We start from the raw sequence: 22652 nt of genomic DNA on the forward strand, positions 1-22652 counted from the left end.
CAAATTTAAAGAATTAGAAATAGGCAAGTTCATAGAGACCAGAAAATAGAATAGAGATTACAAGTGGCTGAGGGGAAGGGAAAGTTATTGTTTTAAGGATGCAGAGTTTTTATACGGGATGCTGAAAAATGAAAATGTTCTCAAAATAGAAAGTGGTGATAGTTACACAATATTGTGATTGACACTTAAAGCTACTGAACTGTACCCTATAAAATGTTTGAAATGGTAAATTTTATGTTATGTATATTTTACCACAATAGAAAATATCAGTTGGGGAAAAAAACCCACACATATATCAGTATATAATCTGACCAGAACAGAATCAAATGAGAAAACAATTTAAAAAATCAGGAAAATATTTGAAAATTAGACAACATACTTCTAAATGAACCACTTGCCAAAGAGGAAATTTCAAGGGAAATTAGAAAATATTTTGAACTGAATAAAAATACAACATATAAAAATTTGTGAAATGTAGCCAGAAGAAAATTTATAGAACTGAATGCTTATACTAGAAAAGAACAAGAGTTTAAAATCAGTAGCCTAAGCTTTCAGTTTAAGAATCTAGAAAAAGGGAACAAATTTAATGCAAATCAAGTAGAAGGATGGAAATAAAGATAAGAATGAAAACCAATAAATTTGAAAACAGAAAGCTAATAGAGAAACCAATGAAAGCAAAAGCTGATATGTTGAAAAGATTAGTAAATTTTATAAATCTCTAGCCAAACTGACCAAGAAAAAAGAGATCATGTAAATTGCCAATCTCAGGATCGAAAGACGGTACATCACTAGAGACACTATATACATTACAAGGACAATAGATTATGATGAAAAAAATTGATTCTCAGAAATTTAAAAGTTAGATGAAATAGACAATCCTTTAAAAGACACAAATTAGCAAAGCTCCCTCAGGAAGAAATAGATAACCTGATTATCTACTGATAATAGCTTAAAACTACTGAATTTATAGCTTAAAACTTCCAACAAAGAATACTCTAGGTTTCACTAGTGAGTTATACCAAACATTTAAAGATATTATAACAATTCTACACAAACTCTATGACAAAATGGTAACGGAAGGAACCTTTCCCAACTTGTTGTATGAGGCTAGCATTACCATGATAGTGAAACAAAGAAGAAAAAGAAAGAAAAAGGGATAGAAAGAGGGAGGGAGAAAATATAAACATACACACAAAAAACCTTAAAAAGAAGTTAGTATATTGGGGCTTCCCTGGTGGTGCAGTGGTTGAGAGTCCGCCTGCCGATGCAGGGGACACGGGTTCGTGCCCCAGTCTGGGAAGATCCCACATGCCACAGAGCGGCTCGTCCCGTGAGCCATTGCTGCTGGACCTGCACGTCCGGAGCCTGTGCTCCACAACGGGAGAGGCCACGGCAGTGAGAGACCCACGTACCGCAAAAAAAAAAAAAAAAGTTAGTAAACTGAATCCATCAATATATAAAAATGATAATATTTCATGGTAAATTGGGGGTTTATCCAAGGAGTGGAATGTTGGTTTAACATTTAACAATCTATGTAATTTATCATATCAACAGAATAAAAGAGAAAAACCACACAATTATCTCAACAGATGCAGAAAAAACGTCCATACTTGAATTTTTAAAAAGCTTATCAAGCCAAGAATAGAAAAAAAAATCCCCGTTTTAATACAGGGTACCTGTAACTAACATAATGGTGAAAGACTGAATGTTCCCATATGATAGGTAAAAGGGAAGGATGTCCACCCTTATTGCTTCTATCCGATACTGTTCTGGAGGGTGAAGCCAGTGCAGTAAGACAAGATAAATAAATAAAGTAAATGTAGATTGAAAAGAAAGAAAGAAATCTGTCTCTATTGGCTATCAACAGACAGAATATCCCAAAGAATGTATAAAACAGCTACTGGGACTAATAAGTGAATTTAGGAAAGTCATAGGATTCAAAGTCAATGTACAAACATTCATTGTGTTTCTATAAAGTAACATAAACTATTAGAAATTGAAATTTGAAAAGAGTACTATTTACAATAGTGTAAAAATATGATATATTTTGGTATATAATATACATGTTAAAAATTATAAGCTATTGATGTAAGAAATAAAAGATCCAAATAAATGGAAAGCATACTGTATTCATGGATTGGAAGGCTTAATATTATTAGAATGTCAATTCTCCCCACACTGATCTACAGATTTAATGTAATCCCATCGTAATCTCAGTACTGTATTTTGTAGAAATTAGCAAGCTGATTCTAAAATTTCTATGGATAAACAAAGGCTGTACAATAGCCAAAACAACTTTGACATATAAGAAAATTTATATGACTTGATTTATACTTATTATAAGGCTACAGTTATCAGGAGAGTGTAGTGTTGGTAAATATAAACATATAGATCAATTGAATAGAACAGAGAGTCCAGAAGTAGATTTATACAAAATTGGTCAATTGATTGATTTTTGACAAAGTTGTTAAAGAAATTCAATGGTGAAGGGATAGTTTTTCAGCATCTGGTTATCAAACAATTTGACATCCATATGCAAAACTAAAAAAGAACTATCTTTCTGCTGTTGCTTTATAATAGTATAATTTTATTATGGTCCATTAACATACTTTGTATTATTTTAATTTATTTAAATTTGTCAAGGTTTGTTTTTGCTTCATGTATTTTATTTAAAGCCTTGTTATTAAGTGCATACTCATTTAAGATTGTTATGTCTTCTGGTAAAGTGACCATTTTATAAATCTCTAATGTCCTTTTTTTATCCTAAATAATATTCCTTGTTCTGAAGTCTACTTTGTCTGATACTAAAATAGCCACTCCAGCTTCCTTTTGATTATTGTTTCTGTGGAATATTTTTTTCCATACTCTTACTTTTAATCTATCTAAGTCTTTATGTTTAAACTGAGTTTCTTCAGAGCAGCATGTAGATTTTTTTAAATTTTAATATCACTTCAATCTTTTAATTGGTATATTTAGACCATTTACATTTAATGTAGTTATTGGTGTGGTTAGATCTAGGTCTATTATTTTGCTATGTGGTTTTTGTTCTGTTTGCTCTTTTGTTTCCCTATTCCCCATTTCCTGCATTCTTTTGGATAGTTTGAATAGTTTTAGTATTCCACTCTATTTTATCTACTGCTTTTTTGGTGTTGTCTTTCTCTCTCTCCTCCCTCCCTTCTTCCCTCCCTCTCCCTTTCTCTTTCTGGTTTTTCTAGGGAAGAATTTCTCAAACGCAGTACAATTTCTATTTTGGACCAAATAATTATTTGTTCTGGACAGCTGTCCCATGCATTGTAGGATGTTTAAAAGCATTTCTGATCTCTACCCACCAGATGCCAGTTGCACCTCTTCCCCAATTATGGCAGTCAAAATTGTCTTTAGACATTGCCAGTTGTCTCCTCGTGGGCAAAATCAGCCCAAGTTGAAAACTACTGCTCTAAATAATACAACAGAAATACTTAACATTTCAGAGTATAGTTAGAGTAATGTTTTACTATTTAATATTTAGAAGTTTTACAATCATATAAGTCTCTTAACCTCCTCCCTTTATACTATACTTGTCATATGTATTAATTGAACATGCATGAAAAAAAAAACCCAGTTTTCTATATTTACTCAGATTTTACTGTTTTTGTTCTTCTTTGATTCCTGAAGTTCCAGGTTTCATCTGGTATTATTTCCCCTCAGCCTGAAGAACTTTCTTTAGCATTTGTTTTAGTTGGCTGTATGTTCTCTTAGTTTACCTTCATCTGAGAATATCTTTATTTCTCTTTCACTCCTAGGGGATATTTTCATTGGATTTAGAATGCTTGGTCGAAAGTTTTTTCCTATCATTCTGAAGATGTTCTACTGTCTTCTGGCTTCCACGGTTTCCAATGAGAAGTCCATCATTTTTTTTTTTTAACGTCTTTATTGGAGTATAATTGCTTTACAATATTGTGTTAGTTTCTGCTGTATAACAAAGTGAATCAGCTATATGTATACATATATCCCCATATCTCCTCCCTCTTGCATCTCCCTCCCAACCTCCCTATCCCACCCTTCTAGGTTGTCACAAAGCACCAAGCTGATCTCCCTGTGCTATGCAGCTGGAGAAGTCCATCATTATTAACATCTTTTTTCTCCTATATATGTTGTGTCATTTTTCCTTAGCTGCTTTTAAGATTTTTTTCTTTACATTTAGTTTTCAGTAGTTTGATTATAATATGTCTGGGTGTGGTTTTCTTTGAGTCTATTCTGTTTTATGTTCTGTGAATTTCTTGAATCTGCAAGTTAATGTCTTTCACCAATTTGGGGAAGTTTTCAGCCATTGTTCCGTCAAATATATTTTTCTGCACCAATTTTCTTTATAGGACTCAATTGTTACAAACGTTAGACTTCTGATATAGTCCCATATAGTCTCCTTGAAGTTCTATTCAGTTTTTCTAATCTTTTTTCTCTTTGTTTTTCAGATTGGAGAATTTCTGTTAATCTGTCTTCAAGTTCACTGACTCTTCCCCATGTCATCTTCATTCTGCTATTGAGTTCATTAGTAAATTTTAAATTTCAAAGAATGTATATTTTAATACTATTTTATTCATTTTTTATAATTTATTTTCTTTGCTAAGACCTCCTATCTTTCCATTCATTTTGTCTCATGTATGTTTACCTTTGCCTCATGAAGCTTATTATAGTATCTGATTTAAAGTCTTTCTCTTATAATTTCAGCATATGTGTCACCTTGGGGTTGGCATCTGTTGATTTTTCTTTTCCTTTGAGAATTGGTCACGTTTTCCTGGCCTTTTGCTTATCAAGTAATTTTGGATTATATTCTGGACTTTTTGAATATTAAATTGTGTAGATACAGATCCTGTTAAAATTCTCTAAAGGATGTTATTCATTATTATTATCATTATTACTGTTTTAGCAGGTGACAGAACCAGTTAGCTTCAACCTACAAATTTTTAAAATCACTTTGATCCGGCAAGACAGCTGGGTGTGCACCAGCCTCGAGCCTGCAAGCAGATCCTCCCTGCCCCCAGGGACTCCAGCCCCACCATGGCAGATTCCCAGCACACATCTGCCCCCCACTGCTGGACCACCTACACCAACTTCTTGTGCACCCAAAAGGGAAGTCTCCTGTTTTCTGAGATTATATTGCGCCTGGTGATTCTGACCCTCTTCAGTGCCTCAACAGCAGGATATTCCTCTCTGTCTGTGATTGAATTGATCTTTGCTTCTATCTTCTTTGTCGTCTACATGTGTGACCTGCACACCAAGATACAATTCATTCACTGGCCTTGGAGTGAGCCCTCATAGTGGCCATCCTCTACCTGATCACCTCCATTGTTGTCCTTGTTGAGAGAGGAAACCGTTCCAGAATCATTGCAGGGGCACTGGGCCTAATTGCTAAGGGCCTCTTTGGCTGTGATGCCTCTGTCACTTTCCCCTTGAGATAATAAAGACATACAGCAGCACCTACTGACCCTGCTGATACCCTGGCCCTGTGTCAGTGTACTCCCTTCATTTCTCTCTGTAACCTGCAAATAACTCCTCCATCGAATTAACTCCTCCCCCTGTCCCTACAGCACTCCCAGCCAACTCCCAGCCCTGTATTGAGGTAAAAGTGCTGCTATTCAGAGAATTTATCTTCCAGCCTGCCAATCACCTCTCCAGGGTGTGCCTAGGTCCCCTTCCCTTATGCAGTATAAAAATGAGACGCCAGTTCTGTCTGGTCTATGCCCCCACCTAAGCCACAAAATGAGGGAGGAGGGTACCTTAGATTTCAGACTCCAGGCCCCAGGTTGTGACTCGCTCCAAATAATCAGTGCAGGGGGTGTTTCTATGGAGGAATACATAAATAATACATAAATAATAAATGGATTGTTAGAACAGCAACCAAAAAATCCCTTTCTGTGGGCAGTGGTTCCAATCTCAGTTCAGTTTCCTAACCTTGCTGATGCTGCTTTGGGTCTGTTCAACCACATACATCTCTAAGACGTTAGTCTGAGACCTGGTTGGTGGTTTAAATAGTAATTCAGTTCTCAAAGTTTTGCTAGGCTGCTTTGGGTCTGTCCCATGCATATGCAGCTCAAGGGTAAGTTAGGGATCTGTCTAGTTTCTTACACAATTTTGAGATATCCTCTTCTCCAACTCACTTCTCTCCAGGATTCCGCCTACACTCTCTGCCCCACAGAGGCCCCCTTTCCCAGTTCTTCTGTGTAAAAAGGCAAGGTTTCTTTTAGAGTTTTAGAGTCCCTGTATCACTGCTGGCAAACAGTTCTGCACTTGGGGCAAAGCCACAGGAGAAAAGAGGGGAAAAAATAGAAAACTCATTCTCAAATGAATTGCTCCTTCAAGTTTTGACTCCAGTCCACAATCCACCTGATTCCATTTACTTTTGAGAGTCCTTAGATTTTTGTGTTTTGGTTTTTTTTTTAATTTTATTTATTTATTTATTTATGGCTGTGTTGGGTCTCCGTTTCTGTGCGAGGGCTTTCTCTAGTTGCGGCAATTGGGGGCCACTCTTCATCGTGGTGCACGGGCCTCTCACTATCGCGGCCTCTCTTGTTGTGGAGCACAGGCTCCAGACGCGCAGGCTCAGTAATTGTGGCTAACGGGCCTAGTTGCTCCGCGGCATGTGGAATCTTCCCAGACCAGGGCTCGAACCCGTATCCCCTGCATTGGCAGGCAGATTCTCAACCACTGCACCACCAGGGAAGCCCGATTTTTGTGTATTTTGTCCATAGTTTTCACTGTAATCAGCAGGAGAGATGCGCCATAGTGGATGTACTCTAACTTGGTCGGAAGTGGAAGTCACATTCTGATATTAGATGTAAGAAAAAGATTTTTAAGGATGTTTGTAAAGATACGTAAAATGAATATAAGGAAGAGTAAGGCTTTGGTGATCACACGGTCCAATGGAACTCCCTCAGTAGTTGCCTAGAATAGAAGGGGTAAGAGTGCTAAGTATAGACAACACCAATCAAGTGTATTCTTAAAATAACACACAAAGTCAGAACTCAGGCATTCTAGTTATGCCGAGATGTCTTGATGCCCTTTCTCATACTCTTCTTTTGTGGGTAGTTTGGACAAACACCCTTTAGTGATGTCTCGGACAGTGATTTAGAAATTATGTTACTCAGAGCTCTAGGCATTCCATGGAGCCCTTTCCCCGCCAAAAGTAGTGGGGAGAGGGTGAATGCCCTGGTACTCCTCCCTGCTTCAATTGCAGCAGCCCACTTTTATCTGTTGTTCTTATTGGACAGTGTTGTAAGATGTCATAACAGCTAGTATTAGCATTGGTAAAAATAAATAAAAACAAAAATAGGAAGCCACTAGTTTACAGTAAAGAGCCTGGGTTGATCAGCAGTAGCTGCCTGTGATGATGCTTTCCAATTCTTCTCATCGAGGCTTGTAAAACAGCTGAGGTATTCTAGATAAGAAGTACTGAGGCCTTTTCTGGGATTGCCTGGGGTACTATGGGAAGTTCAAAGCAGTAAAAGTGTTTCTGCTCTTCTGATTTAAAGTGCTTGTCTGAATACTGGAAAATGCAACATGGGCTGTTACCAGTTTACGTGCCTTACTCCCTCATTGCCAGAGTAAACCCGTGTTGCTTGATGACTTAAAGCTATCAAACCAAGGTGATACTGACCTGTTTCACCCCTTTGGAGAATATTTGCTTTTTATGAGGCTCCTGAGAATGGCAAGTACTTAACACAAAGAGATTACTTTAATACTTACATTTACGGTAACAAGCTAGTGGGAAAGAGACTCTTCCTTAGGTGTCTTATAACACGGGGATTATATAAAGTAAGTTAAACAACCTTGGACCCACACTTTAGGGATGGCTGAATAACAGCAGTGTTTAATACTTCATCTCCCAGCCTTCCATTAAATATTCACAAAGTAATACAAAAAGATGAAAATGCGCAATCACTCTCGAAATAAAGGATAAAAGTCAATCATAAAGGAGAATGCTGAAAGTATTTCTATTACTAAATTTTCACTAGTGCCAAACTAAGAAACAGAATTGATATCTGAGGCATACAGCAACCTTTTTTTTTTTTTTTTGGTTTGGCCACCCCGTGCACTTATGGCATCTTGGTTTCCTGACCAAGGATCGAACCCGTGTCCTCAGCAGTGAAAGAGTGAAGTCCTAACCACTGGACCGCCAGGAAATTCCCCACACAGCACCTTTTGAATCTGGAAATCTGTAAATTAGGTAGAAGGGACTCTGTCTCATGGCTCCTCTAGATTCCCTTCACTGACTGCCCATAGTTTGGGAACACAGAGCTTCACTAACGAGAAATCTAGGCAGCCATGGCCTTCACTGTGTGGAAACAGATGTCTGAATGGTCGGGGTGCCCCTTCCTGTCATTAACAGCGCCTCTTAACCAATTCAGTTTCTACAATCCCCAGTACAAAATAAGGCTTAGGATAAAGAGAGTGGAGACCTTGGGATAGGTAGTCTTCACAAAGGTAAAGAATTTCAGGTGATGTAATACCTCAGTCTTATAGAGTGCTGTATGTCAACTATATCTCAATAATGCTGGAAGAAAAAAAATTAGTAAAAACCCAAAAATTTAATTGACCAATTATGGAAAAAAAAGAATTTCAGGTAGAGTTAGAGGAACCCTAAAAACAGTGAAAGCTGCAGGAAGGGGTAAAGTCGTCCTTAAGGAAGAGTAAATACAGTTAAATTCTCTAGGTTAAACATCCTCTTTCTAAGAGAGTATGGAGAAGTGATTCTACTTCATTTCAAAAGAACTACACAAAAGAAATGCTTGCTAAGCAGAAAAAAAAACTAGAATAAGGCCTGTGCATATCAAATCACAGAATATTAGAGAAGCAGAGTCCATCAATACCTAAGCTATATGATAAGGAAACAAAATAACAACACTGCATCTAATCTGTTTACAAACTCTGGTCCTAGATATTTTTCTCCCAATTCAAAGTTGAGAAAATGGGGGTGGGGGTTGGGGAATGAGAACTATGGAATAAATTTCTGCAGTGTAAGACAAGGAAAATAATCTCTTAAGAACATTTTAAAAAGTCTTAATCGAATACTGATTTACTACAGGAACAGGAAGAAATTTTAGGAAGACCGTTTTTTAAAAATCTACACGTCCATCAATGGATGAATAAATGAACAAAAAGTATTTACGTACAATGGAATACTATTTAGCCTTAAGAAGGAAGGAAATTCTTACACGTGCTACATGATGGATGAACTTTAAGATGTTATGCTAAGTGAAATAAGCTAGACACAAAAAGATAGATATTCTATGATTCCACTTATTTGAGGTACCTGAAATAGTACCTCATTCATAGAGTACTATGAATAGTACCAAATTCATAGAGATGAAAAGTAGAATAGTGGTTGCCAGGGGCTGGGGGAAGGGGGTATGGGAAGCTGGTGTTTAGTGGGTACAGGATTTCAGTTTGGGAAGCTGGGAAGTTCTGGAGATGGATGGTGGTGATGGTTGTACAACAATGTGAGTATACTTAATACCACTTTTCTGTACACTTAAAAATGGTTAAAGTGGTACATTTTAAGTTATATATATATTTACTACAATTAAAAAATGCTCCCAAGGGCTTCCCTGGTGGTTCAGTGGTTGAGAGTCCACCTGCCGATGCAGGGGACATGGGTTCATGCCCCAATCCGGGAAGATCCCACATGCCGCGGAGCGGCTGGGCCCGTGAGCCATGGCTGCTGAGCCTGCGCGTCCGGAGCCTGTGCTCCGCAACGAGAGAGGCCACAACAGTGAGAGGCCCGCATACCACACACACACACACACACAAAATGCTCCCAAATCTATAAAAAGAACAAGTCAGTCACAAGAAACTATATAGTATATTGTTTCATTTCTATGAAATTCTAAAACATGAAGAACTAATCTATGGTGATAGAAATTAGAATATAGATTAACCTTGGTGAGGTGTTTATAGGGAGGGGAAATGAGGAACTATTTGGGAGTGTTAAAAGTGTTCTATAATAGATTTGGTGGTGTTCACACAGTTGTATACATATATAAAACTCCACTGACTTGTACACTTAAGATCTGTGCATTTTACTAGATCTAAGTTATATCTTTTTTTTATAAAAAACTCATGCCTATGAAATACGAATAGAAAGAGCAGGCTAAACTGAAATGAAAACAGATTAAGGTGAAAAGAAAACAGGGTAGAAAAGTCTTTAAGGAAACCAAGATTTTAAAATGCAGTAACTCAAATAAAATCCATTCTGGAGGTCACATATAGCCGACTCTTCAGGGCAGCAAATCAAATCAGTGTTTCAGAAGACAAACTTGAGAAGCTTTCCCAGAATGTAGAAGAAAAGAACAAAGAGAAATAGAGATAAGGAAGACAAAGATGAGATCCTAGGTATTGATAATAGATGTTCCAAAAGAAGATGAGATAAATGAAGCATATGCAATAAACTAATATATAAGAAAATTTGAAAGGGTGAGCTGTGACAGGGTGAGAGAGAGTCACGGACATATACACACTAACAAACGTAAGGTAGATAGCTAGTGGGAAGCAGCCGCATGGCACAGGGATATTGGCTCCGTGCTTTGTGACCGCCTGGAGGAGTGGGATAGGGAGGGTGGGAGGGAGGGAGACGCAAGAGTGAAGAGATATGGGAATATATGTATATGTATAACTGATTCACTTTGTTATAAAGCAGAAACTAACACACCATTGTAAAGCAATTATACCCCAATAAAGATGTTAAAAAAAAAAAAAGAAAATTTCAGTGAGGTGAAGGAAGACCTTAGTCTTTTCAGAAGTTCCCTCTTCCAGAAAAAATTTATGATAAGAGATCCACCCCTGGGGTTATCCCAGTGAAGTTTTTGAATTTCAGAAATACACAAAGAATCCTGCAAGAGTTAAGCAAGAAAATGTTGAATATAAAGTAGCAAAACACAGGTTGGTCTTTTACTTTTCTTCAGTAGCACTAAGTCTAAAAACAGATAGTGGAGTACACTTAAAGAATTTTAGGGCAAAGATTTACGAACCAAAAAACTGTATCTATCCATGTTGTCACTGATGTCTGAAGACAACAGACATGCTTAAAGATGTGCTAGATCTCACCTAAGGATCCTTCATTTTAAAATTATTTAAAGTTTTAAACGTGTCACAGGTATGAAACAGACAGTGTGGGGAATATAGTCAATAACTATGTAATATCTTTGTATGGTGTCATTTTATAACTAGATTTATCATGGTGATCAGTTGGAAATGAATAGAAATATTGAATCACTATGTTCTGTAACGGAAACTAACATAGTACTGTAGGTCAGTTATACTTCAAAAATCAACCAACCAACCAACTAACTCATAGAAAAAGAGATCAGATTTGTGGTTACCAGAGGCAGGGGGTGAGGCAGGTGGGAACTGGATGAAGTCATTCAAAAGGTACACATTTCCAGTTATAAGATAATAAGTACTGGGGATGTAATGTGCACCATTATAAATATAATTAACACTGCTGTATGTTATATTTGAAAGTTGTTGGGATTTCCCTGGTGGTCCAGTGGCTAAGACTCTGCACTCCCAATGCAGGGGCCCTGGGTTAGATCCCTGGTCAGGGAACTAGATCCCACATGCCGCAACTAGGAGTTTGCAAGCCGCAACTAAAAAAAAGATCCCACACGTGGCAACGAAGATCCCGAGTGTGGCAACTAAGACCTGGCACAGCCAAATAAATAAATAAATAAATATTTGGGACTTCCCTGGCGGCCCAGTGGTTAAAACTTCGCCTTCCAATGTGGGAGGTGCAGGTTCAATCCCTGGTCAGGGAATTAAGATCCCACCTGCCTCCTGGTTAAAAAACCAAAACATAAAACAGATGCAATATTGTAACGAATTCAATAAAGACTTTAAAAATGGTCCACATCAAAAAAAATCTAAAAAAAAAAGTTGTTAAGAGAGTAAATCCTGAGAGTTCACAGGAAAAAAAATTTTTTTCTGTGTCTTTAACTTTGTATCTATATGAGATAACATGTGTTCTCCTAATTTATTGTGGTCATCATTTCATGATGTACATAAATCAAATCATTATCTGTAGTTATACAGATAAACTTATACAGTGCTGTATGTCAACTTCATGTCAATAGAACTGGAAGAAAAAAATAAAATAATTTAAGGTTTTACTTTAGACCACTCAAAAATGAGTAAAAATTAAAGTGCAAGAAAACAAATTCTTTACAAGGACTGGAAGCAAATATGGAAGTTAAAAATACAGAAGTAAATCTAAATGTTAGTTATAATTTAGTTACAAACTTGAAGATAATATTGTAAAACTTGAAAGAAAAGATTATGGTGTTTTGTTTTGTTTTGTTTTTGCGGTACGCGGGCCTCTCACTGTTGCGGCCTCTCCCGTTGCGGGGCACAGGCTCTGGACGCGCAGGCTCAGCGGCCATGGCTCACGGGCCCAGCCGCTCCGTGGCATGTGGGATCTTCCCGGACCGGGGCACGAACACGTGTCCCCTGCATCGGCAGGCGGACTCTCAACCACTGCGCCACCAGGGAAGCCCTTTAGTGTTTTTTTGTTTTTTTTTTAAAAAAAAAAAAAAGGAGAGAAAGATAAAAAAACAAAAAAAGTTTTTTTTTGTTTTTTTTTTTAAAAAAAAGGAGAGAAAGATAAAGGAGAGAAAGAGAAGGTGCCCATTTGTATTTCTCATTTAAAAAGAAAGTTTTCAAAAGTTATAGTTTTATGCTTAAATTTATAGTCATAAAAATGTATATTTAACATTGTGTTTAAAGGTAACTATTAGTAGACTAACAACAAGAATTCTTTATTCCAAAATCCAAATCACTGCAGAAACAAAAGGAAAAATAGCCTGAAGTTTATATAGAAAATTATAGAAAGCAAAGACATTGACTAAGTAGAAATTTTTTTTTTTTTTTTTTTTTTGCGGTACGCGGGCCTCTCACCGCTGCAGCCTCTCCCGTCGTGGAGCACAGGCTCCGGACGCGCAGGCTCAGCGGCCAATAGCCCACGGGCCCAGCCGCCCCGCGGCATGCGGGATGCGGGATCCTCCCGGACCGGGGCACGACCCCGCGTCCCCTGCCTCGGCAGGCGGACTCCCAACCACTGCGCCACCAGGGAAGCCCAGTAGAAACTTTTTAAAAAGAAAGAATGAAAACCATTTTCCTATGAGCACTTCCTATAAAAAAAATATTGAATGAAGAACCACTTAACAAAGAAAAGAATCAAAATAAATAACTCAGGAGGGACTTAAGCACAAAGCTATTCATTGCAGCATTGTTTATAACAGGAAAAGATTGGAACCAACTAAGATGTCCTTTAGTAGGGTATTGGTTAAATAAATTGCTATGAATGCAAAAAGTGAACTACTTGGTAGGTGTTAAAAAGAATGAGACAGTTCTATATTTACTGATACAGAACAATCTTCAAGATATATTGTTAAGATAGGGGAAGAAAAAGCATGGTTGAGAGAAGTCTATGTAACAGAGGTGGATGATTGCATACTTACCGAAAGAATATAAGAAACTGAACAGCCATTGCCTTTTGTGTTAAGGAATAAGTAGCTTATGGACAGAGGTGAGAGGAAGAATTACTTTTCATTGAATACCACATTGTATCTGTTGGATTTATATGTCAGAGTATGTATTAACTGTTCAAAAATTAATTAAGTAAAATTTACAGAATATGGATTGGAACAAGAGATACTTATCCTCTCTTAGTACTTAAATTCACTGTAATTAAGTGTATGATGCAGAAGTTGCTATATTTGGCTTATGTGCAGGGAGAAGTAGGAAGAAATCAGTTCATGGACATAGGGAAAGAATAAAGTAAACCACCAAGAAGCAGAGATGAGAATCATTTAGGCCTGGAAAGTCTAAGCGAGTATCAATGGTTCATCAGAGCTTTTCAACTCTGGTTTCAGTGTCTCTTGACTCCCAGCTAGACTTTCTGCTCTTGCCTAAATGCATTTCAGTTGGAATTAAAAAAATATACAGAAAGCAAGCCATGGTGAGGGTGGGGAAAAGAGACAAAAGAAAATAGAAATATATATCAACCTTTTGGAAGGTGGGAGGACTTTCTAAATTAAAAATAATAAAATAAATTCCTTTAAAATATCATGGATTTAACAGAATTTTTTAAAGTATATATTTTAATTGACAAAATACATTCAAAATGTTTAAATAAACAATAAATTGGTAAAATTTTTCAATTCTAGAATAAAAATATCCTTAAGACATACATATATATATGCATACCTACATATATACACATACATACATATATATTCATATTTATGCTCATAAAAATCAATAAGAAAAATCCTAAGGCCCCATTGATGGATAGGCACAAATCACAAATTAATTCATAGAAAAAGAAAAACAGCTAATTAACAACATATGGCAAAGTATTCAACCTTGTAGTAATCAAAGATATGCAAATTAATACAACAATGAGCTAAGATGTTAATAACGACACATCCAATGCCAGGGGGAGGATGATAAAAAGGGACAAAGGGCTTCCCTGGTGGCGCAGTGGTTGAGAGTCTGCCTGCCGATGCAGGGAACACGGGTTCGTGCCCCTGTCCAGGAAGATCCCACATGCCGCGGAGCGGCTGGGCCCGTGAGCCATGGCCGCTAAGCCTGCGCGTCTGGAGCCTGTGCTCCGCAATGGGAGAGGCCACAACAGTGAGAGGCCCGCGTACCGCAAAAAAAAAAAAAAAAAAAAAAGGGACATAAACATAAATAGCCGGAGTGTAAACTTGCATTGCTATTTGAAAAACAATTTGGCAAAATATATCAAAAGTGTTTAAAATGCTTTGGCCCATTTCTAAGAACCATTTCTTTTTTTGTTTTGTTTTGGCTGCGTTGGGTCTTCGTTGCTGCGGGCGGGCTTTCTCTAGTTGCAGCGAGTAGGGGCTACTCTTCGTTGCGGTGTGCGGGCTTCTCATTGCAGTGGCTTCTCTTGTTGCAGAGCATGGGCTCTAGGTGCGCGGGCTTCATTAGTTGTGGCACACAGGCTCATTAGTTGTGGCTCATGGGCTCTAGAGCACAGGCTCAGTAGTTGTGGTGCACTGGCTTAGTTGCTCCACGGCATGTGGGATCTTCCCAGACCAGGGGTTGAACCCATATCCCAGGCAATGGCAGGCGGATTCTTAACCACTGCGCCACCAGGGAAGTCCCTGAGAAGCATTTCTAAGGAAATAATTCTCAATTAAGAAAAAACTTTATAATATAAAATTTTAAAAATTTTTAAAGGGAAAAAAATCCAAAAAATGTTTATCAACTGTACTCCAATATAAAATTAAAAAATTTTTTAAAGGCAAAAAAATCAAAAAAAAGAAAGAAAAGAAAAAACCATGCACAAGGATGTTTATAGTAGCACTATTTATCGTAATGGTTAAATAAAGTATGGTAAATTTCTGGAATGGAATATTATGCAGGTATAAAAATTTATGCTTAATTATGCCTATACAAACCATTATGTAAGCTGAAAAAAAAAACAGTATATAAGAATTGCACATACAGCATACAAAACAAACAAACCTTTGCAGGGGACAAATAATGATTAAAAGAAAATCTCCAAAATTGTCAATAGTGATGGTAATTGAGTGGTGGGAATATGAGTGAATTTTGTTCTCTTACTTTTCCATATTTCCCAAAATCTTAAAAATAAGCGTGTACTATTTTTATAATGAAAGAAAAACATGATTACTGCTTTAAAAGTCCTAGCCTATGCCTTAGGGAATGCATGAAGCAGCAATGACAAGAACACATAAACAAGAGCATATGTATAAATTCAACTAGCAGAGCACTAACACTGTCTGCAAATAAAAAGGAGTAAGGTTTATAAAGGGTCTTGGTTATTAAGAAAGAATATATAGAGTGTATATGGGTGATATTTATATGCTGATGGGTGAACATGAGGAATCAGTGCCTCTCTTCAAGTTACAGGGATTTTAGGGAAGATGTTATATTTTAGGAAGTCTTTGAATGATGAAAGGGAGGGGGAAATGGTGAAATGTCAGATACACATTTTTCTGTTTCCACGTGTTTGGCATGGAAGTCTTTTTTTTTTTTTTAACATCTTTATTGGAGTGTAATTGCTTTACAGTGCTGTGTTAGTTTCTGCTGTATAACAAAGTGAATCAGCTATATGTATACATATATCCCTATATCCCGGCATGGAAGTCTTAAAGTTGAGACTGAGATGAGTGATAAAAGTCGTTATGAAAAAAAAGGGAATTAGATATTGAGCGAGAGTCCGTTACTGCCAAAAAAGGCAATTCACTAATGTAACAGCCCTAAAGAGGAAGATGTAAGTACCTAAAAAGCAATGGGCTAGAAAACACACAATTGGGACTCAGTGGGGGGCTGCTGGGTGGGAGGGGGAAATTTGGACAGGAGGCTCTTGCAAAAACTGAAAAAGAGTATGTGACCAACTATGTATATCTGTTATTATCTCCTTGATCTGGGCTTTCCTCTCTTACTATGGTCATGCATGCACCATCTCAGGGGTTCCACAAACCTAACAGTCTCCACCCTTGGAATGAATTATAACATCAGACATTTACATGCTTGGGCTTGTGAGTGTGGGAACAGAAGGGTCCCCAAGATGGCAATAACATAGAGCAGGGAAGTAACTGTTTTACAGAAATCTGTTTCCTTCTATTTTTCCATTCTGTTTCTAGGGTCAATGCAAGTATTTTTGCAGTTGAATGGAATAGCAGCTTCTAAGAAATAAAAAACAGATGTTAGAGGAAGGCATTCCAGGGTGAGTCAGGAGAAGCCCTTAAGGGCACCCTGTGCTCACGGCTGGTCCTACACTTTTCCTTGCAGTAATCTTGATAGATGTCACATCCCCAAGTGCCTAGGCACCACCTAGGCTGTAGTAGATGTAAACATGTCAAACTACATTGACTCCCAAGCCTGAATATCCTGTGGAAAGAAAAAAAGAGCTTGGCTCATCTCAAGAGCACTCTTAGGTAATGGAACATATTCTTCCTGATTCACTTCACAAATCTAGAAAAATATGTACATATAAACTACTTGAGGGTAAATATTCATCATATAAAACCAATCTCTTAAAACAGAACTGAACCTAAATTTTCACAACTTTTTGTTTACTAAAGTTGTTCAGAATCAAGTGAAGTTGTTCCACACTAAAAAAATAAATAAAGTAATGCCCTTTTTGAAAGTTATATGAAACATAATAAGAATCATACTTTCTTGGAAATGTTAACTACAGTTTATGTAGGAACTTAGCCACATAACCTTCTTAACACATTTGTGGTATGCATTTTTTAAAAAATTTCTTTAACATCTTTATTGGAGTATAATTGCTTTACAATGGTGTGTTAGTTTCTGCTGTATAACAAAGTGAATCAGCTATACTTATACATATATCCCCATATCTCCTCCCTCTTGCGTCTCCCTCCCACCCTCCCTATCCCACCCCTCTAGGTGGTCACAAAGCACCGAGCTGATCTCCCTGTGCTATGCGGCTGCTTTCCACTAGCTATCTATTTTACATTTGGTAGTGTATATATGTTGTGGTATGCATTTTTGAAATTACATGCAATTTATGGCACCAAATTACAATTGATATGTAACTTACAGCGTGTACCTGAATTTTTGGTGCAATTTTAAGATAGAATAGATGTGACTATGCATTGAGAAAATGTAAAAATATATGTGAAAATGTGTTTATATGGGAATATGGTAACTTTATAATATTTTTTAAAATCTGGAAGCATTCTTTAATTTGATCAAAAAGCTTTTACATTTCTTTTGTACAAAGGTTTGTTGAAGTAAAGACAATAAACATGAGTTAATTTGTCATTCCTTTACAACACTTCATTGTGGACCACTTCCTTGTATAGTGGTGATATAAAACAAGTATAAAAGGTACTCTTAATAGATGTCTATATACACATTTAGCTATGAATATTTTTTTCCCCTGAAATCCAACCGTTTTGGTTATTTAATGTTGAAAAACTACCCCAAAATTTAGAAGCTCAAAGTAACAACCATTTTATTATATGTTCATGATTCTGATGTGTGGGCAGTGATTGGAGGGATTAGCTTGTCTCTGTTCCCTGTGGTGTCATCTGGCGCGTTTCAAATGTCTGGGGACTGCTGGAATGGCTTGATGTGGGTCATAAGTCTGGAGTCTCTGTTCTCAAGGTTTGCTGGATTCCTCAGTCATCCTCCATCTGATTTCTTCTTGTGTTTAGTTAGCTTGGGTTTCCTCACACCATGGTGATCTCAGTTTAGTTGGGCTTACCAGAGCACTAAATGCTTAGTTGCCAGGCAAACTCACAAAGTTTAGGCTTGTTACTGGCACAGTGCCATTTTTGCTGCATTTTATTGGTTAAAGCAGGTCATAAGGCCCCAGACCAGATTCAGTGTGGGAGGGTACTCCAGGAGGGCATGAATACTGGAAGACAGGGTTCTTTGGGGACCATCCTTCGAGGCTAGCTACTACATCAATGTTTATGAAAGAATTCCATAAAGTTAAACAGAATCAATTTCCTACGAAATAACTGAAAGCAAAGGAACGCTCAACTTAATTGTCTTTCACTATACACAAGTCTATACCCAAATCTTTCTACTTTTTCCATGATCTCTCCCAAATATGCCTCATTCAAATTCTTTCAGCACCGCAGTCTCTTCATTAGGTCCTAGCATGAATCTCATATAAATTAAACACTTCCAGATGTTTGAATTCCAAAAACCAGAAAAATTAACATATAACTAATTTAATCTATATATTTGCTTAAGTTGCCAACTTTGTAATTTTAAATTTCCAGGTGAAAAACATTAAAAAAGCTGTACCATTTACTATTACTCTTGCTTCTTAAAGGAAAATACATTTAGTTTTTTTAAAAAGTAGTCAAGAGAATTTCAGATTGAAAGACAGTCTTAAAGTAGAACAGCTTCCTTTATGAGCAACTCCACCAAGGACGACCACTGGTTCTTGGACCCAGTGTTTGGGAACCTCTATTCAAGCCACTGTTATCGAATACTACCAAGATCCTTTTTATTCACACCTTACTACAATCATTTCACATCTTTCCCTAGGGACTGTAATCATATTGCTCACATTGTAAATTTTATAATTTCCTTTTTTATATGGAATCATTTAAATCTATGGGATGTAAATAATACAGTTGTGAAATACTACTACTTGTTACTGTATTAGGATTGGATATTGTTAGCATACTCAGCAGGTAAGAGTTGGGATTCTGGAGTCAGACAGCCTCTGTTCCAACGTGGGTCTGTCATGACCTTGAGCAACTAATGTATCTTTCTGCACCTCAGTTTCCCCATCTACAATGTAGGTATAACTATAGCAGAGTATTTTTGAAGTTTTAATGAGATATTATATATGGCATAGTGCCTAACACATGGTAAGCGCTCAGTATGTATAATTAATGTTATATTCTTACTATATTTATCCATGGTATCAGTAGTTTGCAATTGTACTTAGGATTCTAATATATACTTTAAGGGTGATCTCAGATATCCACAATGCTTTTAAAGAGACTAGTAACAATTAGACAATAGAGTTTTAAAGTTGGAAAGGAACTTTCCAACTTTTTTCATATGATTCTACTCCATTACAGGTGAGGACTTTTAAAAAACAAAAACATTGATACAGAGTCCAGCTATCTTATGGTAAAAGATAGTGGGGGGTTACAATCATCAGATTAGCCTTGTAGATCAGTAAAATATATAGGCCACACCTATACTTCTAGTAGCTTTGCCAGATGGGCTTTCAGTCCCACTTACATTTATAAGTGCCACTCAATTATTGTCTTAGCTACCTGCATTTTTTTAAGTGTCCAAGTGGAAAGCAGCAAAATGCTCACAGTTCTCTGAGAAACAACAAAATTCCTAAGACTACCTAAAAATGGTAATAAAAAAGGACAAGCATGGTTTAGGACATTTATTTTAGGGCAACTGCCAGATTTATTTTAAGCCCTATGCTTAAAAATAAGTTTAATTCACATGACTGGCTTAAAATACTGGAGCCAGGAAAAGTCACTGCAAAAGCATTTAATGAAATACCTGAATTTTGTCTAGTTCTCGTCGGATACGATTTTTGTGAAGATTTACTTCCTATCTTGATTTATACAGTGGATTTTACATCTAAATATTTCTTGCATCTAACACAATGAAAACAGAATGCACATTTTTCAAACAACAGAACATTTTCCTAACCTCTGACTCACAACAGAAAGTTGGTGGACTGTTCAGATGCTGTACAGTGCTTTTTATATAGACAATTGGTTCATCTGTAGCATTCTCCAGTGTGGGGCAAAACATCCACATTTTCTATTATTAGCAATCCTTTATTTGACCTATGAGCAAACCTGAAGATTGATTAGAAATGAATTAAGGTAGATGTCCTGCTGAAAGCAGTGACGAACATTACTTTATCAGCAGATTGGATAACACGTCTCACCCTCTCTCACACTACAGTCAATGAAGCAATTGAATTAGGAGGAAATGGCCATTACTTTCATGTTCTACTTTAGTCTGGTAAAATCACATTCTAAGTTTCACTGAATGTTTTGAAATCGAAATGGCAGGATTACACATCAAGAAGAGAACTATAGTGGGAGTGTTAATCGTGTGAGAGAGCTAGTATGAATAACTTAAAAAATATTGATTTCTTTCCTGAGATTCTTTTCTTTTTTTTTTAAACTAAATTGAGCTTGACTTTTATTGACCATATCTTCCGGAGTCAATAGTTTAAAGCTCCCCTGACACACACGCTCGCTTTAGGAGGGTCATGTACTGCACTGCTTCGTAATTTTCCCATGGAAGCAAAGACGGGTTAAACGACGTGGGGTTCACGGAGGGCCGACGATGAAGCACTACTGAAGACCAGACTCCGCTGGTGCTAAAACGCTGGTCCCTGCCGGCGAAAAGGCATCTTGCCTTTAAAAAACAAAACAAAAAAACCTATCTCCAAAATAACAATAACAAGCACCCTTTCTCGCTAGAATTCTGATGGCTGCAGCCCAGAGGAAGCAGAGCTGGGGCAGCGGCCAGGACGCCACCGGAGGCAGCGAGAGGTCCTACTCCGCGTGGACACCCACAGCCGCTTCCCGAGACGGCTTAGCTGCTCAACGCCTGCAGGAGCGAGGGCGGTGCCGCCCGCCGCGCCCAGTCAGCTCCTCCCCGCTGCCAGCCTTCCCAGGCAGCCTGCGAGGCCCCGGGGGCGCCCCGCCTTCCGCCCCGCCCGGCCCAGCCTGGCCCTGCGGAGGCGTCAGAGTGCGCGCGCGCGCGCGGCGCGGGCCCGGTTCCCCTTCCGAATGTCCGCGCCCCGCATGCGCAGTCGGCGCCGGCGGTCTCCGTTTGTTTGAACAGGAAGGCGGACATATTAGTCCCTCACGGCCCCCCTCGCCCCACCCCCCAAGCACTCGCCGCGCGACTCGCCCTTTCGCCAGCCCGGGCCACAGCGCCTCCCAGAAGCTCCCCCAGCCGCAGCCGCCGGGACCGGACTCTCGTCTCCCTCACCGCCCCCTCTCCAGCCCGTCCTCTCCCAAGTCTCCATCGGGCACCGACCTCGCCCTGCCCCGCCGGACACCGCAGCAGCAGCCCCGTCAGCGTCGGGACAAAATGGGAGACTGAGGCTATCCCGCGGGGACCAGCTCTTGGCCGAGGCGGATCGGTGCGTCGGACCGGGCCAAGTGGATCCGGGGATGCAGGGCTAGACCGTCTCCAGCGCCTCAGAGAGGAGCGGGCCCGGCCCGGGGCCCGAGCGCCGGCGGCGGCAGCTGGCACAGCTCCGCGCCCGCCCTTCGCTTTCGCCTTTCCTCTTCTCCCTCCCCTGCTGCCCGGAGGAGTCTCCACCCTGCTTTTCTTTCTCTCCCCCCTCCTGCCCATCTCGGGACCGGGAGCCCTCCATGGCGAAGGCGGCCGGGGCCCGCTAGGCTGAAGCACTTCGCCGGAGCGACGAGGCTGGTGGCGACGGCGCTGTCGGCTGTCGTGAGGGGCTGCCGGGTGGGATGCGACTTTGGGCGTCCGAGCGGCTGTGGGTCGCCGTCGCCCCCGGCCCGGGGTCTGGAGAGCGGAGATCCCCTCAGTGAGGGGGAGGAGGGGGAACCGGGCGCACCTGGTGACCCTGGGGTTCCGGCTCCTCCGCCCCGCGGCCGCGAACCCACCGCCGGAGGAAGTTGGTTGAAATTGCTTTCCGCTACTGGTGCTGGTACGAGGGTATTGTCACAGTAGCAGCAACATGTCGACTGGGGACAGTTTTGAGACTCGGTTTGAAAAAATCGACAACCTGCTGCGGGATCCCAAATCGGAAGTGAATTCAGATTGTTTGCTGGTGAGTGGCACAGTTCTCTTTTGCTTGCCGGAGGTTCTGTATTTATTTCCTTCCTCTTGCTTTCAGTCTGGTTATCTGCAAAAGAAAGTTTCAGGTGTGCATCATCTTGGAAAACACCACAATCTGGTGTTTTTCCTGAAGAGTCTTGGAGTACCATTGAAAGCTCATGCCGCAGACCTATTTATCATTGGACTGGCTCTGCACTCTCTGAACTTTTAGCTCTGACTCAGTTTATCGTTAAACAAAAGATACTTATAAACCTCTGTTGCAGGCGATCATATAAAAAGTTACCACGTCAAAGTCATTACTACGTATATAGTTTGTTAAATGG

The 22652-nt window shown here is 39.1% G+C and overlaps 1 protein-coding gene and 1 pseudogene across 4 annotated transcripts in view; both read left to right on the forward strand.

Moving 5' to 3' along the window:
* Positions 1-5037: 5037 nt before the first annotated feature.
* LOC115845062 (proteolipid protein 2 pseudogene) lies at positions 5038-5546 on the forward strand (annotated as a pseudogene).
* Positions 5547-21402: 15856 nt separating this feature from the next.
* Positions 21403-22652, forward strand: part of ROCK1 (Rho associated coiled-coil containing protein kinase 1) — a 147825-nt gene continuing 146575 nt past the window's right edge. For 3 of the 4 annotated variants that reach the window (XR_009566401.1, XM_030842667.2, XM_030842668.2), the window contains exon 1: positions 21403-22321. Coding sequence is in view for 2 of the 4 variants with exons in the window: in XM_030842667.2 (XP_030698527.1) it covers positions 22229-22321 (93 nt within the window). In the remaining 2 variants the exon portion in view is untranslated. The remainder of the gene's footprint in view (positions 22322-22652) is intronic. The other variant, XM_060310535.1, reaches the window with a different exon arrangement.

The sequence above is a fragment of the Globicephala melas genome, chromosome 13 (assembly GCF_963455315.2).
Source record: "Globicephala melas chromosome 13, mGloMel1.2, whole genome shotgun sequence".
Classification (NCBI taxonomy): domain Eukaryota; kingdom Metazoa; phylum Chordata; class Mammalia; order Artiodactyla; family Delphinidae; genus Globicephala; species Globicephala melas.